This window comes from Panthera pardus, unplaced genomic scaffold (genome assembly GCF_024362965.1).
Source record: "Panthera pardus isolate Hobbes unplaced genomic scaffold, ASM2436296v1 HiC_scaffold_22, whole genome shotgun sequence".
Classification (NCBI taxonomy): Eukaryota; Metazoa; Chordata; class Mammalia; order Carnivora; family Felidae; genus Panthera; species Panthera pardus.
The window spans coordinates 24,606,048-24,621,090 of record NW_026526788.1 but is presented as its reverse complement, the minus strand read 5'-3'; the positions used below and the strand labels follow the sequence as shown (position 1 = coordinate 24,621,090).

Sequence of the window (15,043 nt, the reverse complement as noted above, 5' to 3'; positions counted from 1 at the left end):
CATTCTTACAACAAAGCTGTAGCGAGGTGTAAATCTCTGAATAGTTCAAACATGTAATTAGTGTCGTTGCAGACGGGAAGGATGAAAGGATGACAGTGTTTTCTTCATTTTTTGTTTAGAATTGTGGACTGTTCTGCAGTGACTGTTTTCAGTGGAAAGTGTTGCTCTGCTTTGCCGCTGTCACTACAGGACTGCTGTTTAGGGCGAAATTCGGGCTAACTCAGGCAGCAGGCGGCATGTGTTCCGAAAAACAGCGCTCTGGAGATGCGGCATTTAACCTGGGGTTTATTTTGTGACCCAGAGTGGAACCGGCACGCCTCACTTTTGGGTCACCTACCCCCTCCATTCTGCGGGAGCGGCTATTAGAGAGGTGAACCTCAAACGCTCTTCCTAGTGCCACGGAAGGGGAGCATTCTTTCTACCACCGCTCTCCTTACTTCTTAGACTGGCTCGTCCCGCGGCCTCCGCGCGGCAGCGTCGTGGGGCACTACTTTCCGAGTGGGGTTGTTCCTCCGACCGTCTCCCGCGGCTCCCTGCCCGCGCCGGCGGAAGGAGACGCGGCGCTCGCAGCCGGCGAGTGGAGGGGGAGGCGGAGTAGTGCTGTCCACGACGAGGTGGCGGCAGTGACCGGGGCTGCCTGACGGCGACTGGTGTGGGGATTTCTGTCAGTTTGTGTGTGTGTGTGTGTGTGTGTGTGTGTGTGTGTGTGTGTGTGCGCGCGCGCGTGTGTGCGCGTGTGTGTGCGCGCGTGCGCGCGCGACTACAGTCAGAGGCTGCGAGTCGGGAGTCGGGAGTCCAGGGGAGTGTTGAGGACTGCCACAGACCGAGGTCGCTGTGCCCTTCTGGGCAGAGCGTCCGGTGCGCCCCCGAATCGACGCTCGCTTGCTCGCTTGGCTGCCGCGGTCCCCCAGTCCTCTCTCCTCCTCAGCATGGGCGGCCGGTAGGAGCGGGGTTTCACCGATTACCTCGCAGTGGAGGAGGCAGCAGCCGCTTCGGCAGTGATGGCTATGGCGGTGGAGACGCGGCTGGAACTGGTGGGGAAGCGGTTCTTGTGCGTGGCGGTCGGCGAAGAGGCTCGGCCAGAGCACGGGGAGAGTGGACGCTGTTGGCGGGGCTGGCGAGCAGGGGTCATCCGAGCTGTGTCACACAGGGACAGCCGAAACCCGGACCTGGCGGTAAGAGAGCGAGTGTCCCTCAGCCTCCTGGCCCACGCCTGCACCACTGGTCCCTGGCGGCAGCAGCACCTTGTGGGGTTACCTCTGGTACCTTGCGCCTCCCAGCAGGCTGGCGGTCACGCCCCTCTTTGGAGCAGTCAGCCGCTTAGCCGTCATCCCCTGCCGGGGTCTCTTCGCAAGTGGCTCCCCCGTGGGAGTGGTGTGTTGTCCAGTGTCCGGAGAGGGAGACCCGGGCTCCTGCCCACGCCCCGCCGGGTCCCTTGGCTGCTGTCTGGGAGAGGGGCGGGGGGGTCATGGCCCGCGGTGGCCGCCGGGGAGACCTTACCGAAGGCGGGGCTGTGAGCCGGAGCCGCTGGGGCAGGTGGGGGTGGCGGACAGAACACAAGACCACTCATGGCGGTAGGGGGCCATCTTCACCAGCATCTCTTTCCTTGCAAAAGTCTTAGTAGTGCAGGGGTTGGAGACTTAAAACTTAGGCAGTAAGGCTGCTGAAGGGGAGAGAGAAAAGGAAAAAGACAGATCTTTGGTTTTTCCGGCAGTCCTGGGATTGTGTATGTTTTCGAGGCAAACACTGTGTAGTGGCGACGTCTTGATACAACCTCTTTATACAGATGCTTGGATTTCTAACTGGAAACGATGAAAATGAAAATTTTTGATTTGACGGGTTATAGAAATTAACCCACCCCTTGTTTTCATTTTTTTTTTTTTCCATAGTGTTGTGGTTTTTTAGAAAGTGAATAGTGCTTTAAAAGACATCCTGGGTTTTATACGATTTTAAATAAAGCAAGGAATATTATAAATTAAAATGCTACTCCCTGCCGAACCTGAAGTGTCCTTTGGTTTGCTTTCTTTCTTTTCCTTTCAAATGATCCTGCCAATATTTTCTTTCAGTAGTGTAGGAATGTACACAGTTTCAAGACGGGATATGCTGTGTGTTAGTGTTCCAAGCACGTTTTCACTTGGGGACAGGTTGGAGGTAAGGGGCGGAGTAGAGGCTAGGCATTGACTGACTAGCCTTTGCACGGTTGATTTACGACTACATAATCCATGAAATTTATTGGTAGTGTCCTGCGGTATTTAATTTTTTATTGATAACTTCAAACGGTAATATTTTTCCATTTGTATATCTTCGAATTTACATTTCCAAATTCACTCTCTCTATACATGTGCATACCTATTTTAATATTTACATTGGTCTGTGTTTTTGTAAACCACTGTTTAATGACTGTAGTCAATGGTTCGGTTTTGTAGGGCATGTATTAATGTTGACTTGATTTTACAAAATAGGTTTGTTTCGCCAATAGGTGTTTCTAATAGGAAATAAGCAGGATAATGGTAATTTTGAAGATTTTGGTTATTCTCATTGGAAAGAAGAAAAAGAATCTTTAAAATTTCTGATCTTAGTGATTCTACAGATTGTGTCTATTCAGTAACTTTTTTGTGTGTAAAAGGCAGGTGCTAAATTTATTTTTCCTCCTCTTAACTGTGATATGATTTGGTTTTTATGTGGAAGCTAGTTGGATTATGGTTTAGCATTTTAAAATTATTTCACAGCAAACCTGGAATAATTTTTTGTTTTCCACAATATTTTGTTTAAGTAGATGCATGAAAATTAGGAAATATAGTTTTAAATTATGAATATCATTCATGACAGTCAAGTCGTCAAAGTTAAATATACTAAAAACCTTCTTATATGGAAATTTAAATGATGCAAAGAATGGATTTACAAATAATCACGTTTGTAAAAGGCCAGGTATTAAGCTGGGTATTTAAAAATGAGAAATAGAGGCACCTGGGTGGCTCAGCTGGTTAAGCATCAGGCTCTTGGTTTCAGCTCAGGTCAGGACCCCATAGTTCATGAGTTTGAGCCCTACATTGGGCTCTGTGCTGACAGCACAGCCTGCTTGGGATTCTCTCTCTCCCTCTCTCTGCCCCTCCCCTGCTCATGCTGTCTCTGTCTGTCTCTCTCAAAATAAATAAAGAAACTTTAAAAATATGTATGAATGATGGGGATCAATTACCTATTACTATTTATTAATTTTGAGTGTCTCTTTTTTTGTTGTTTTTGGATTTTTTTTTTGTTTTGTGACATTGTGTACCTTGGTGGTTATTTCCGCAATATCCATTATCTATTGTGTGGTTTGGCTAAACTATGGGCCATGGTATTCCTTAGATAATCAGGCAGTTAAACTCCTCTGGCTACACTGATGGTTGCAGGCCTTAACTAATTAGGTCCAATCAGAATGAAATCAAGTATAGTGGTGTGTGGGTATGACGCTGAAATTGCTACAGCCATTTCCCTGCTTTAAGGTCAGCCAGTTTGAGGGCAAAACTGACAAACAGATCAAATTGTTTTCTAAAGCCCAAATACTACTGTTGGATTTTTCATGTATGGGATTTTTCATTTTGGGAGAATACATTTTATTTTGTCTCTTTCTGTTGTTTTTTCTGTGGAACTAAAAGCATTTTAACTGATTGATATACATGGTAATATTCTATTCCATTTTTTTTGGAAAGCACATATAAGAAGTATTTTCATGACATTCTTGCCTTGTTTGCTATTTGATATTGAGACATTAAGACTTTTGTCATACTTCAGTGATGATTTTCTGAAATGATGATACATTCTGCTTTGTGTCTTCATGTCTTCAAAGCTTTGAAAAATTGGTTTAAATGTATGTAAGATACACAGATATCTAGGTTCCTAAATAATGGAAAATAAGAAATAACATTTGAATATTTATGTCAGGAAGTATGCTATAAACCCCTTGTAGTTACAAAGAAATTTCAGGAAAGAGGCATTATTAATATTTCAGAAATTAACAAGAAATTAACCTTTATTTTTTAGGCTATATACCATAAATGTTGTATGTTTATTGTTGGCCAGATAAATACCTATAGGAACACTATTCTTTATCCACAGTTCTGAAATTCAAATACTGTAGTTTTGTACCAACAAAATTTTTGTAATGATTCATCAGGAAAACCTGACCAAATGAACTTTTTAAAAAGTAAAACCTAATATGAACTGAATATTCTTATTTTGTAAGAGAAATGTTAATGTGTTTAATTTTAGGATGCTTCTCCAAACTCCACAGGTTTATGTACAACATAGATACTTTTACATGTAATGTACATATGACATATGGACGGCAGTGTGTCACTATTTAGCTATCACTATATATGCCCTAGTTAACTTTATAAAATTTTGAATTCTAAAATCCATCTAGTTGGAAGGGTTTGGGATAAAGGATTGTTATTTAAAAATTAATATTGATGTTTTTTAATGGTGATTTAGTGATAACAAACATTACTAGTTTCATTTGTTTCAATTTGACAGTGATTCTATTTCTGCCTGATGTTCAGGTAAACAGTTGTTTTCAATGTAGATTTTTTTTTTTTTTTGAGTTTATTTATTTATGCTCAGAAAGAGAGAGAGAGAGAGAGCAGGGGAGGGGCAGAGAGAGAGAATCCCAAGCAGGATCTGTACAATCAGAGCAGAGCCCAGTGCAGGGCTTGAACCCACAAACTGTGAGATCATGACCTGAGCCAAAATCAAGAGCTGGATGCTAACAGACTGAGCCACACAGGTGTCTCTTCAGTGTAGATTTTTAACAAACTTACATTTTATTTGATAAAAAATTCTTAATCTGCTAAATCTTTAAGAATTACATAATTTGCCCTTTAAGATGCTTACTGAAATATTAAAAAGTTTCAAAATGTTGAAACATGCTTTGAAATTATTTAATTGGATGGAATCTTTTCATGTAGAAAATTTTATATTCTAGCTATTTTATAAAAGTATTCTAGTAAACCATTGATGAAAGTCTTTATTTTATAATGTAGAACCTATTGATTTAATAATGGAATAAGTGATTAATTAGTAGAAAACAGATTGTTATCCTTTCACTGTTGGACACAGGGCTTAAAATTCTGAGATATAACAGTCTAGTCCCCATTTCTCAACCATTTGGGACTGGGAGTCATATAGGAATTCATTTATTGAAATTGAGCAGGGTAGATAAATGCTTAAACCTTTTAATAAAAAGTATGAATATGGTAGAATCTGACTTTCGGGATTGATTGGTGGCAGACCCCTTTAGAATTAATAAAAGTTTTGGATTACATATTTCTTAATACATTACAAATTTCGGGTACAGTATTTCATCTGTATTTGTTCAAAACAGCCCAACAAAATAGGTCTTAATAGAACATTTTTTGAAATTAGTTTGAAGAGATAGGAATTGCTTGTAAGTATGTATAGATAAATCCATGTAACTGAACATGTAGAAGATCTTAGGTTTCATTGAAATATTTCTCAAAAGTACTGGATTTATAGTTTATACGTTTCACTTGATTTACAGTTTGGTTCTCAGTTTTCTCATTTATCTAGTGAGTGAATGAAATTAGTCTAGGGGCTCCTGGGTGGCTCAGTCAGTTGAGCATCTGACTTCAGCTCAGGTCATGATCTCACAGTCTGTGGGTTCAAGCCCCACATCGGGCTCTGTGCTGACAGCTGGGAGCCTGGAGCCTGCTTCCGATTCTGGGTCTCCCTCTCTGTCTCTGCCCCTCCCCTGCTCATGCTCCATCTCTCTCTCTCTCTCAAAAATAAATAAAAAACATTAAAAAAAAATTGGTCTAGATTCAGAGTTTTTTCTATTCTGTAATTCCAGAATTATGATATTAATAGTTTTTACCTGGAATGTCCTGGAATAAAATGTTTATTAAGCAGAAATAAATTTCAGATTCCTCCCAAAAGCACTTAATTCTGAGTCAATGAAAGTTTTCATTATGATACACTTTTGTGTTACATTCCACAAATCTGTTATAAGATAATGTGATTTTGTGTTAAAATAATGTGATTTCTGTTGAGGATTTTTTAAAGTTTATTTTGAGAGAGAGAGAATGCGCACATGCAAGCAGGGGAGGGAGTGGGGCAGAGGGTGGGGGGTGGGGTGGGATGCAGAATTCCAAATAGGCTCTGTGCTGTTGTGGGGCTTGAACTGTTGGGGGCTTGATCTCACAAACTGAGATCATGACCTGAGCCAAAATCAAGAGTCAGATGCTTAAGTGATTGACCCACCCAAGCGACCCTAGTATTTCTTTTGGATGGTCAAGATGAGTTCATAAGATTTGAATTTTTATGATTGTAGAAATTGCAGTAGAATAAATATCCCAAAGTTACAATAATAATTGTATAATTATTCAATAATTAATTCAATAATATTTTCAATAATATTGAAATAATTCAATAATATTTTCTCATACACTTGGAATGTTTTATCAGCTTATATTTGATTTTTTGATGACAATAGTCTATAGTTCAAATTGATTAAAAGGAGTGAAAAATTACTTCTTTAAATGATTAGTAATTCACAGACTTTCAAAGTAAAAACAACAACAAAACACAGGCCTCTTCTATTGCTATGATAAATGTTCTTCCTGGGGTGCCTGGCTGGCTCTGTCGACAGTGCATGTGAGTCTTGATTTTGGGTTGTGGGTTTGAGCCCCTCTTTGGGTGTAGAGATTACTTAAAAATAAAATCTTAATAAGATCTCCCTGAACCTTTGCTCTTTTTTAATTTTTATAGCCCCATTATTCAAGTCCTTTTGGGACTTCCTCCTTTTTTGACTAGTTTCTTCCATCTTCTTAATTTAGTGGTAGAGATTCAGTTCTTTGATTACTGTTTTCTTCTGTCTTGTTTTTTTTTGTTAACTCGTGTTCTCTTTAGAGAATTTATTGCTACTATCTTTGCATCATGACTCACAGGTCTGCCTGCAGCTTAAGCATTGGAGTTCAATTTGAATCCACCATTTCTGCCTTCTTCTTTGATGTCTTTACATGAATGTCCCACCTTTGAGTATGATATAATGTCTAGTGTTCATTATCTTCATATGGAACGAGTGCCCCTTTTGAGACTTACCTTAAAGTAGTCTCATACTGGCTTTAAAACTGTCATTTACTTTCACCTTTCCACTTAGAATGTAGGTATGAGTTCTGCAAATTTCTTCCTTCAAATTGCAATCTGTTCTCCCTACTTGTTCCCTCTGTTTTTTCAATCTGTACTGCCAAAGGCTACAACTTTCACTGCCTTATGCATATAGTAAGTGATCTTTTCACTTTCAAGTTTCTTCCTTTTCCAGTCTGTTCTACACACTGTGGACAGATTATCAGACTGAGTTTCCCATTAGCTCACTTAAGTAGTTTTTCTTTTGCTCTTCCGATAAAGTCCAAACTCCATTACCCTAGTGTTTATACCTCCTCAGTCTTGTCCCCTATCTTTGAAATTTAAAATTCTCTAATCCCTTATGCAAACTGTTGTGGTATTTAGTAAAAGTCTTTTATTGCAATTAAAAAATTTAATAACCAATTATTTATGAAATAATGAAATGTATTTTATGTTTACTTTCAAATTTCATTTGCTGGTAAAGATTCTCATGTCAAACTGATAGGCATATTCTTTTTTTATTAAAATTGGTATTACTTTGGTATTGCATGAACTGAATCAAATGAGAAAATAGACTCCTAATCAAATTATACATAAAGTGTTACTAGTTATTCCACTTGTTTTTGAAAGAATCCAATTTGTTATTCATGAATTTGGAAGTACTACTTTTCTTTGATTTTAAGATATACATTTTCCACATTTTAATGTTTTTGAAATTAAGTCACAGTTTGTAGTTCATGTCAAAAGTGACTTATCACTCATCAGGAATATCAAATGAGATTCTGGTGACTCAGTCGGTTGACCGTCTGACTCTTGATTTCAGTTCAGGTCATGATCCCAGGGTTGTGGAACCGAACCCTACCTTGGGCTCCATGCTAAGCATGGAGCCTGCTTAAGATTCTCTCTCTTTCTCCCTTTGCCCCTCCCCCCCTCCCCCCCCCCCCCCCCCCCACCGCTCTCTTGCTCTCTCTTTAAAAGAAAAAGAAAAAAGAATACTAAGTGATGATATACTGGTAGTAGTCTAACTGCAAAGTGTGTGAACTTGTAGAACTTTTCAGTCTTAGTATCCCTTTAAACTCTTAAAAATTATTAAGAATCCCATAGAGCTTTGGTTTTTGTGGGTTATATCTGTTGACATTTACTGTATTAAAAATTAAATTTAGAAGTTAGGACATAGAAATAGATATTCCATTACCTGTCAGAACAGTGCTATTATGCTACATGTAGCCTGTAAAAAATTGCTTGTACACTGATGAGAGAATAAAAGTGGAAAAGGCAAATAATGTCTAAGTATTATTATGAAAAGTTTTAATTTTACTAACCCCTTGAATGGGTTTAATTATAACCCTTGAAAACTTGTAATGAAGATGCCTGTTCATCTGTTTCCTTAGTTAGAATTATTTACATTGGTATAATGGCAGGTGCTTAAAAGTTTTAGTTGAATTTGGCTTCTTCATCATCATTTCAGATGTCTTCTAGTATTTGCTATGTTGCTATATTGCTGTGAACATTATGTATTTTAAATGTAGAAGATTTCCTGTCACATGCCAGAGAATATAAAAACAGTAGAACATGCAGTAGAAACTCACTATTCCTAGAATAGATTTTAGAATTTTTCAAAGCTAGAAGAGGTCTGTGTGACTAATTCATGTGTTGTGAAAGACTGTCACTTACGAGCTGAAACATCTGATCCATCTGTCAAAATTATGAGTTTAAGTATGATTCAGAAAACATCTTTAGGCTCAGAGGAATGTCAGAGAAAGAAGTAGTATGGCAATGTGTGGATAAAGTTATGCATTGCCATTTAATGTAAAATGAATTTATATATATTGAATATAGAATTTATTTCCTCCCTAAATTGTCATTGCTTAGATTGAATCTTTACATCAAGGCAATGTAAGTACTTGGTAAGATATTTAATTTCGAGACAATTTGAAGTTGATAAAGTGTTCCAATATGTTATATGGCACCACTATTAATTTAGTCTGTCTTTCTTTTTCAGAGTCACATTGATGAAAATATGTAGATCATATTTTAAAATGTTTCCCTTTTTCCCTTAAATGTGTAATTGCCTTAACTTTCAAAATCTCTTATCATATATTACTACAAAAGTGAATGTTTTAAGGGAAAACATTTTACATTGTTCATATGAATAAAGGAATAAATAATGAATATGAATATAGACTATATGTGTCCCATCTTTCCATAATGGTTTTGAAATCTAGAAACACACATACATTTTTATGGAAATAAGGATTAATTCCCCTTGAAATATAAAGTTAAAGCTGCAAAAAAGGAAAAAGGTATAAATTTGCTTATAAAGAGGGCTAACATAATATTGCATAAAGTTTGCTTCTGAATTTCTTAGCTTTCAGAGCCAAAATGAGAATTGATTTTCCTTGATAACATTGGTTTTCAAAGCAGTTTTCACTAAGCCTTGCTTACTGGCTTTTTGGATTGCTTTCTGCTGTCTGTTGGAAAAGTGAATGGCCAGATGGTGCAGGAGAAAAGGAGGAAACTGAAAGGTGCTGAATTTTGGTCCTCAAGCCTTTCAATTAGAACAGCTTTGATTTTATCATTTTTATTTAATAATGACTTTCAGGTCAAAAAAATTAGGTTATGCCATTCTTTTACCAGGGAAAAGAAAGTATGCTATTTTTAAAGAGAAACTTTTCCTCACAAACAATTCTGAAACTGGTAACTTATACAGGAGAATTAAGTAGCATACAAGTTTTGTTAAAGACAGTGAATATTATTATAGCAAATAAAGAGTTCTTTTTTTAGTAATTAAGGATCAAAGGTATAATTATAAAGTGGCACTTGATGATGATATTTCTGCAAGAGATTAATGAGGTCCAGGTCTATAATGTTTTAGTGATCAGGAGAACCTGGAGAAGAACCTAATATTTATTTAACTTAGTATAATGTTTTTAAGGTTCATCCCTGTTTTAGCAAGAATCATAACGTCATTCATTTTTATGACTGAATAATATTTTTTTGCATGTACATACTCCTTTTTCTTTATTCACTTATCTATTGATGGACATTTAACAACTCAAGTTACACCTTTTGGCTATTGTGAAAAATGCTGCTCTGAACATTGGTGTATAGATACTTGTTCAAATCCATGCTTGTTCAATTCAGAAGAGGTGTTGCTGGATCATATGGTGATTCTCTGTGTAGTGCTGTGAGGAACCACCATAGTATTTTCCTCAGCAGCTGCACCATTTTTACATTACCTCCAGCAATGCATGTGAATTCCAATTTCTCAGCATCCTAGTCAGCACTTGCTCTTTTCTGAGCTGTTTTGTGTGTATTTAAATAGCTATCCTAATGGGCATAAAGTGGTATATTATTATGGTTTTGATTGGCATTTCCTTAATGATTAGTGATGTTGAGCACCTTTTCAGGTGCTTATGGCTATTTGTATATCTTCTTTGGAGAATGTTTGATTTTTTGCTCATTTTTGGATTAGGTTGGTTATTTTGTTTTGTTGTGGACCTCCTTATATATTGTGGATATTAATGCTTTCTCAGAAAGATGATTTGCAATTATTTTCTCTCATTCTGTGGGTTTCTTTTTTGTAGTCTTACACAAAAGGTTTAAATTTTGATGTAGTCCAGTTTATCTTTTTTCTCTTGTTGTCTGATTCTGGCCTCATATCCAAGAAGTCACTGCTAGATCCTATGCTGTGAAGCTTTTGTGTGTGGTGTTTCTTTCTTTCTTTTTTTTTTTTTTTTTAAGTGTATTGTAATTTATTTATTTAGAGAGTCAACACACATAAGTGGGGGAAGGAGAGCAAGGGAGAGAGAAAGAATTCCAAGCAGACTCTGCAGTGTCAGCACTGAGCCTGACATGGGGTTTGAACTTACTAACCCATGAGATCATGACCTCACCTGAAATCAAGAGTTGGATGCTCAACCGACTGAGCCATCCAGGTGCCCCGTGCTAATGTTTTCTTTATAGTTTTTTTATGTTTATTTATTTATATTTTTCAATGTTTATTTATTTTTGACAGAGAGAGAGAGAGAGAGAGAGAGCGAGCATGAGTGGGGGAGGGGCAGAGAGAGAGGGAGACACAGAATCTGAAATAGGCTCCAGGCTCCCAGCTGTCAGCACAGAGCCTGACGCGGGGCTTGAACTCACCGACAGTGAGATCATGACCTGAGCTGAAGTCGGATGTTCAACGGACTGAGCCACCCAGGTGCCCCAAATGTTTATTTTTCAGAGAAAGGGCGTGAGCAGGGGAGGGGCAGAAAGAGATGGAGACACAGAACTCTCCAAGCAGACCCCAGGGTTTGCATTGTCAGCACAGAGACCAACACAGGGCTCAAACTCAGGAACTGTGAATGAGATCATGACCTGAGCCAAAGTTGGACACTTAACTGATTGAGCTACCCAGGGACCCCATCTTTTATAGTTTTAATTCTTGTGTTTAGTTCCATATATATATATATATATATATATATATATATATATATATATATATATATGGTAATATATATATATATATATATACACATGTAAGACAAGGATCCTTCATTCTTCTGAATGTGGTATGGTTTTCCCAGCACTATTTGTTGAAAAGACTGTTCTTTTTTCATTGAGTAGTCTTGACACTCTTGGCAAAAAATCACTTGACAGTATATGTGAGGGTTTATTTCCAGGTTCTCTATTCTATTCCATTGGTCTGTGTGTCTATATTCCAGTACCACACTGTTTTGATTCCTTTATATTTGTAGTAAGTTTAAAATCAGGAAGTATGAGACCTCCAACTTTTGTTCTTCTTACAAGATTCTTTTGGCTCATTGAGTCCTTAAGATTCCATATGACTTTTAGGATTGATTTTTTTTTTTGTTACGGAAAAAAATGGCATTGGGATTTTGATATTGTATCAAATCATAGATCCTTTTGGGTAGTGTCAATATCTTAAAAGCATTAAGTTTTCCAATCCGTGAACACAGAATGTCTTTCCATTATGTCTTTAATTTTTTTTTTCAGCAGTATTTTGTAGTTGTCAGTGTACAAGTCTTTTGCCTCTTTAGTTAATTCTTAGTATTTTATACTTTTTGATGCTACTGTAAATGGAATTGTTTTCTTAATTTCTCTTTTGTATTCCTCATTATTAATATATAGAAATGCAGCTGATTTTTATGTGCTGATTTTTTTATCCTGCAACTTTTCTGAATTTTATTCTAACAGTTTTTTGTTTGTGTGAAATTCTTAGGAGTGTTCTACATATGTGATCATGTCATCTGTAAACAGATAATCTTCTTTCCAGTTTGGAGGTCTTTTTTTTCTTGTCTAATTTTCCATCTACAACTCTAGTAACACACTCAATAGAAGTGGCAAAAAGTGAGCATCCTTGTCTTATTTTTAATCTTAGAGAAAAAGCTTGCAGTCTTTACTGTTGAGTATGATGTTAGTTGTGGAATGTTCATTTATGGCCTTTATTATGTTGAGGTAGTTTTCTTCTTCCATTCCTAGTTTGTTGAGTGTTTTTGTCATGAAAGGGTATTTAACTTTGTCAGATGCTTTTTCTGTATCAATTGAAATGAGCTTGTGGTTTTTCCTTCCTTCCATTTTTTTTCTTCTTAACTATAGTATATGTTACATTGATTTTTGTATTTCAAATCATCCTTGCATTCCAGGAGTAAAACCCACTTGGTTATGTGTATGGTAGATTTTATTGTGTTTAATTTAAAAAAATTTAAAAAAAATTTTAATGTTTATTTTTGAGAGAGAGAGACAGAGTGTGAGTGGGGGAGGGGGAGAGAGAGAGAGAGAGAGAGAGAGTGAGTGAGTCTCACAGAATCTGAAGCAGGCTCCCGGCTCTGAGCTGTCAGCACAGACTGCGAGATCATGACCTGAGCTGAAGTTGGACACTTAACTGACTGAACCACCCAGGCGTCCCTAATTTAAAATTTTTTAATGTTTATTTTTGAGAGAGAGCACGTGCTCATGAATTGAGTAGGGGAGGAGGATACCAGTCAGGCTTCGCAGTTGTGAGGACAGAGCCCAATGTGGGGCTCAAATCCACGAACCATGAGATCATGACCTGAACCCAAATCAAGAGTTGGACGCTTAACCCGTTGAACCACCCAGATGCCCCATTGTATTTAATTTAAAAATAGTTTTGTAATTGTCATTTTCCCCTTTCTCCCATAGATACTATGGTTTAATTTTGCTTGGAATTGTATACAATTTTATTATAGACAAATTTGGGAGGAATGAATACCTTTCCATTATTGAGTCTGTAGTTCAAATGACGTGGAATATCCCTCTCCCTATTCAGGTTTTCTTTTTTTTTAAGTTCTACAGATTTTCTTCATGTAGGTCTTGTGTTTTTGTAGGTTTATTCTTAGACACTATATATTCTGATTTTTAAATATATGTGGATATGTCCTAAGTCATTAATACATACCTTTGTAAGTCATTGATTTGATTACCCATGCACAGTTTTTGGACTACAAATAGTGTCCCCTCTCTATTCCTCTGTGTATATTTTTAGCTTATGTAGAGGTTATATGTAAGAAAATGTTTTAAAAAAAAAGTTGACATAATAATATTACTAGCATCTTAAATCTTATCTTGCCTTAGGTTTGTAATAGACTGTTGAAGTTATTTCCTTTACATTACTTTCATTTTATAATTGTAATCAGTGGAAATGTATAGAGTTTTCCTTTTAGATTAGGTATATAGCAGTTTGTCTTTGAGTAAAATTGCATCACAATTTTCTGTATTCAAAAATGTAGAAAAAAAGTACAGATATTTTGATGGTGGTTATTTACTATACAAAAGAGGTACATATCAGAATACTTTAAATTAAAATTTTTAAACTGTATTTAAATTATTTCATGAGGTATCAATTCCTTGTAGACACTACTTTTTCAAAGTTTTATACTTATGACGTAAAATTACAATCTGTTAAGGATGGCATGTATATGTGTAGACTTTTTATAGGGTTTTTTCTTTAATCTCCTCTGCAATTAGACTCTATTCTCAATTGATTCCTCATATATATTTTAGAAAACTGTTCTGTTTTTCTCTCTCAAGAAATCTTGTTTAAGGAAGGTTAAAACTTAGAGAATAAGGGGTGCACCTGGGTGGCTCAGTTGGTTCAATGTTTTACTGATTTCCACTCGGGTCATGATCTTGTGGTTCATGGGGCCGAGCCCCTCGTTGGGCTCTGTGCTGACAATGTGGAGCCTTTTTGGGGTTCTCTCTCTTGCCCTCTCTGTCCTTCTCCTGCTTGCACACACTCTCTCTCTCAAATAAATAAATAAATATAAACTTAAAAAAAAAAGCTTAGAGAATAAGGAAACTGACCGTATGTACCTTGTAATTTTATATTTTATTTTAATCTTTATTTATTTTTGAGAGTGAGAGAATTGGGGAGGAACAGAGAGAGAGGGAGAGACAGAATCCAAAGCAGGCTCCAGCCACTGAGCTGTCAGCACAGAGCTGAATGCGGGGCTTGAACTCACAAACTGCAAGATCATGACCTGAGCCAAACTTGGGTGCTTAACTGACTGAGCCACCCAGGTGCCCCCTGCCCTGTAATTTTTTAATATGTTTTGTTCAAGTTTTAGTATTTTGAACCTTGGCAGAGTTGAGGAAATAGTAAATCAAAATGTATTCATTTTGAACAAATGTCTATACTTTCTGGATTCTTGACTGAGACAATTACTTGTGAAGTTAAAAAAAAAAAATTTTTTTTTTTTTTCAGTTTATTTACTTAGAGAGAGAGAGCAGGGTAGGGAGAGAGGAGATAGAAAGAGAATCCCAAGCAGAGTCTGCACTGTTAGCCCAGAGCTGGATGCGGGGCTTGAACTCACTAACCATGAGATTATGACCTGAGCCTAAATCAAGAGTTGGACACTTAACTGACTGAGCCACCCAGGCGCCCCTTTTCATTACT

General features: G+C 37.3%; 1 protein-coding gene across 3 annotated transcripts in view; it reads left to right on the top strand.

The window, feature by feature from the left end:
• The first annotated feature begins 774 nt into the window (after positions 1–774).
• The window catches only part of JMJD1C (jumonji domain containing 1C), a 261,276-nt gene continuing 247,007 nt past the window's right edge, over positions 775–15,043 (top strand). Inside the window, exon 1 of one of the 3 annotated variants that reach the window (XR_008425068.1) lies at positions 775–1,175. Coding sequence is in view for 2 of the 3 variants with exons in the window: in XM_053910336.1 (XP_053766311.1) it covers positions 1,002–1,175 (174 nt within the window). In the remaining variant the exon portion in view is untranslated. The remainder of the gene's footprint in view (positions 1,176–15,043) is intronic. The other 2 variants (XM_053910336.1, XM_019444299.2) reach the window with 2 other exon arrangements.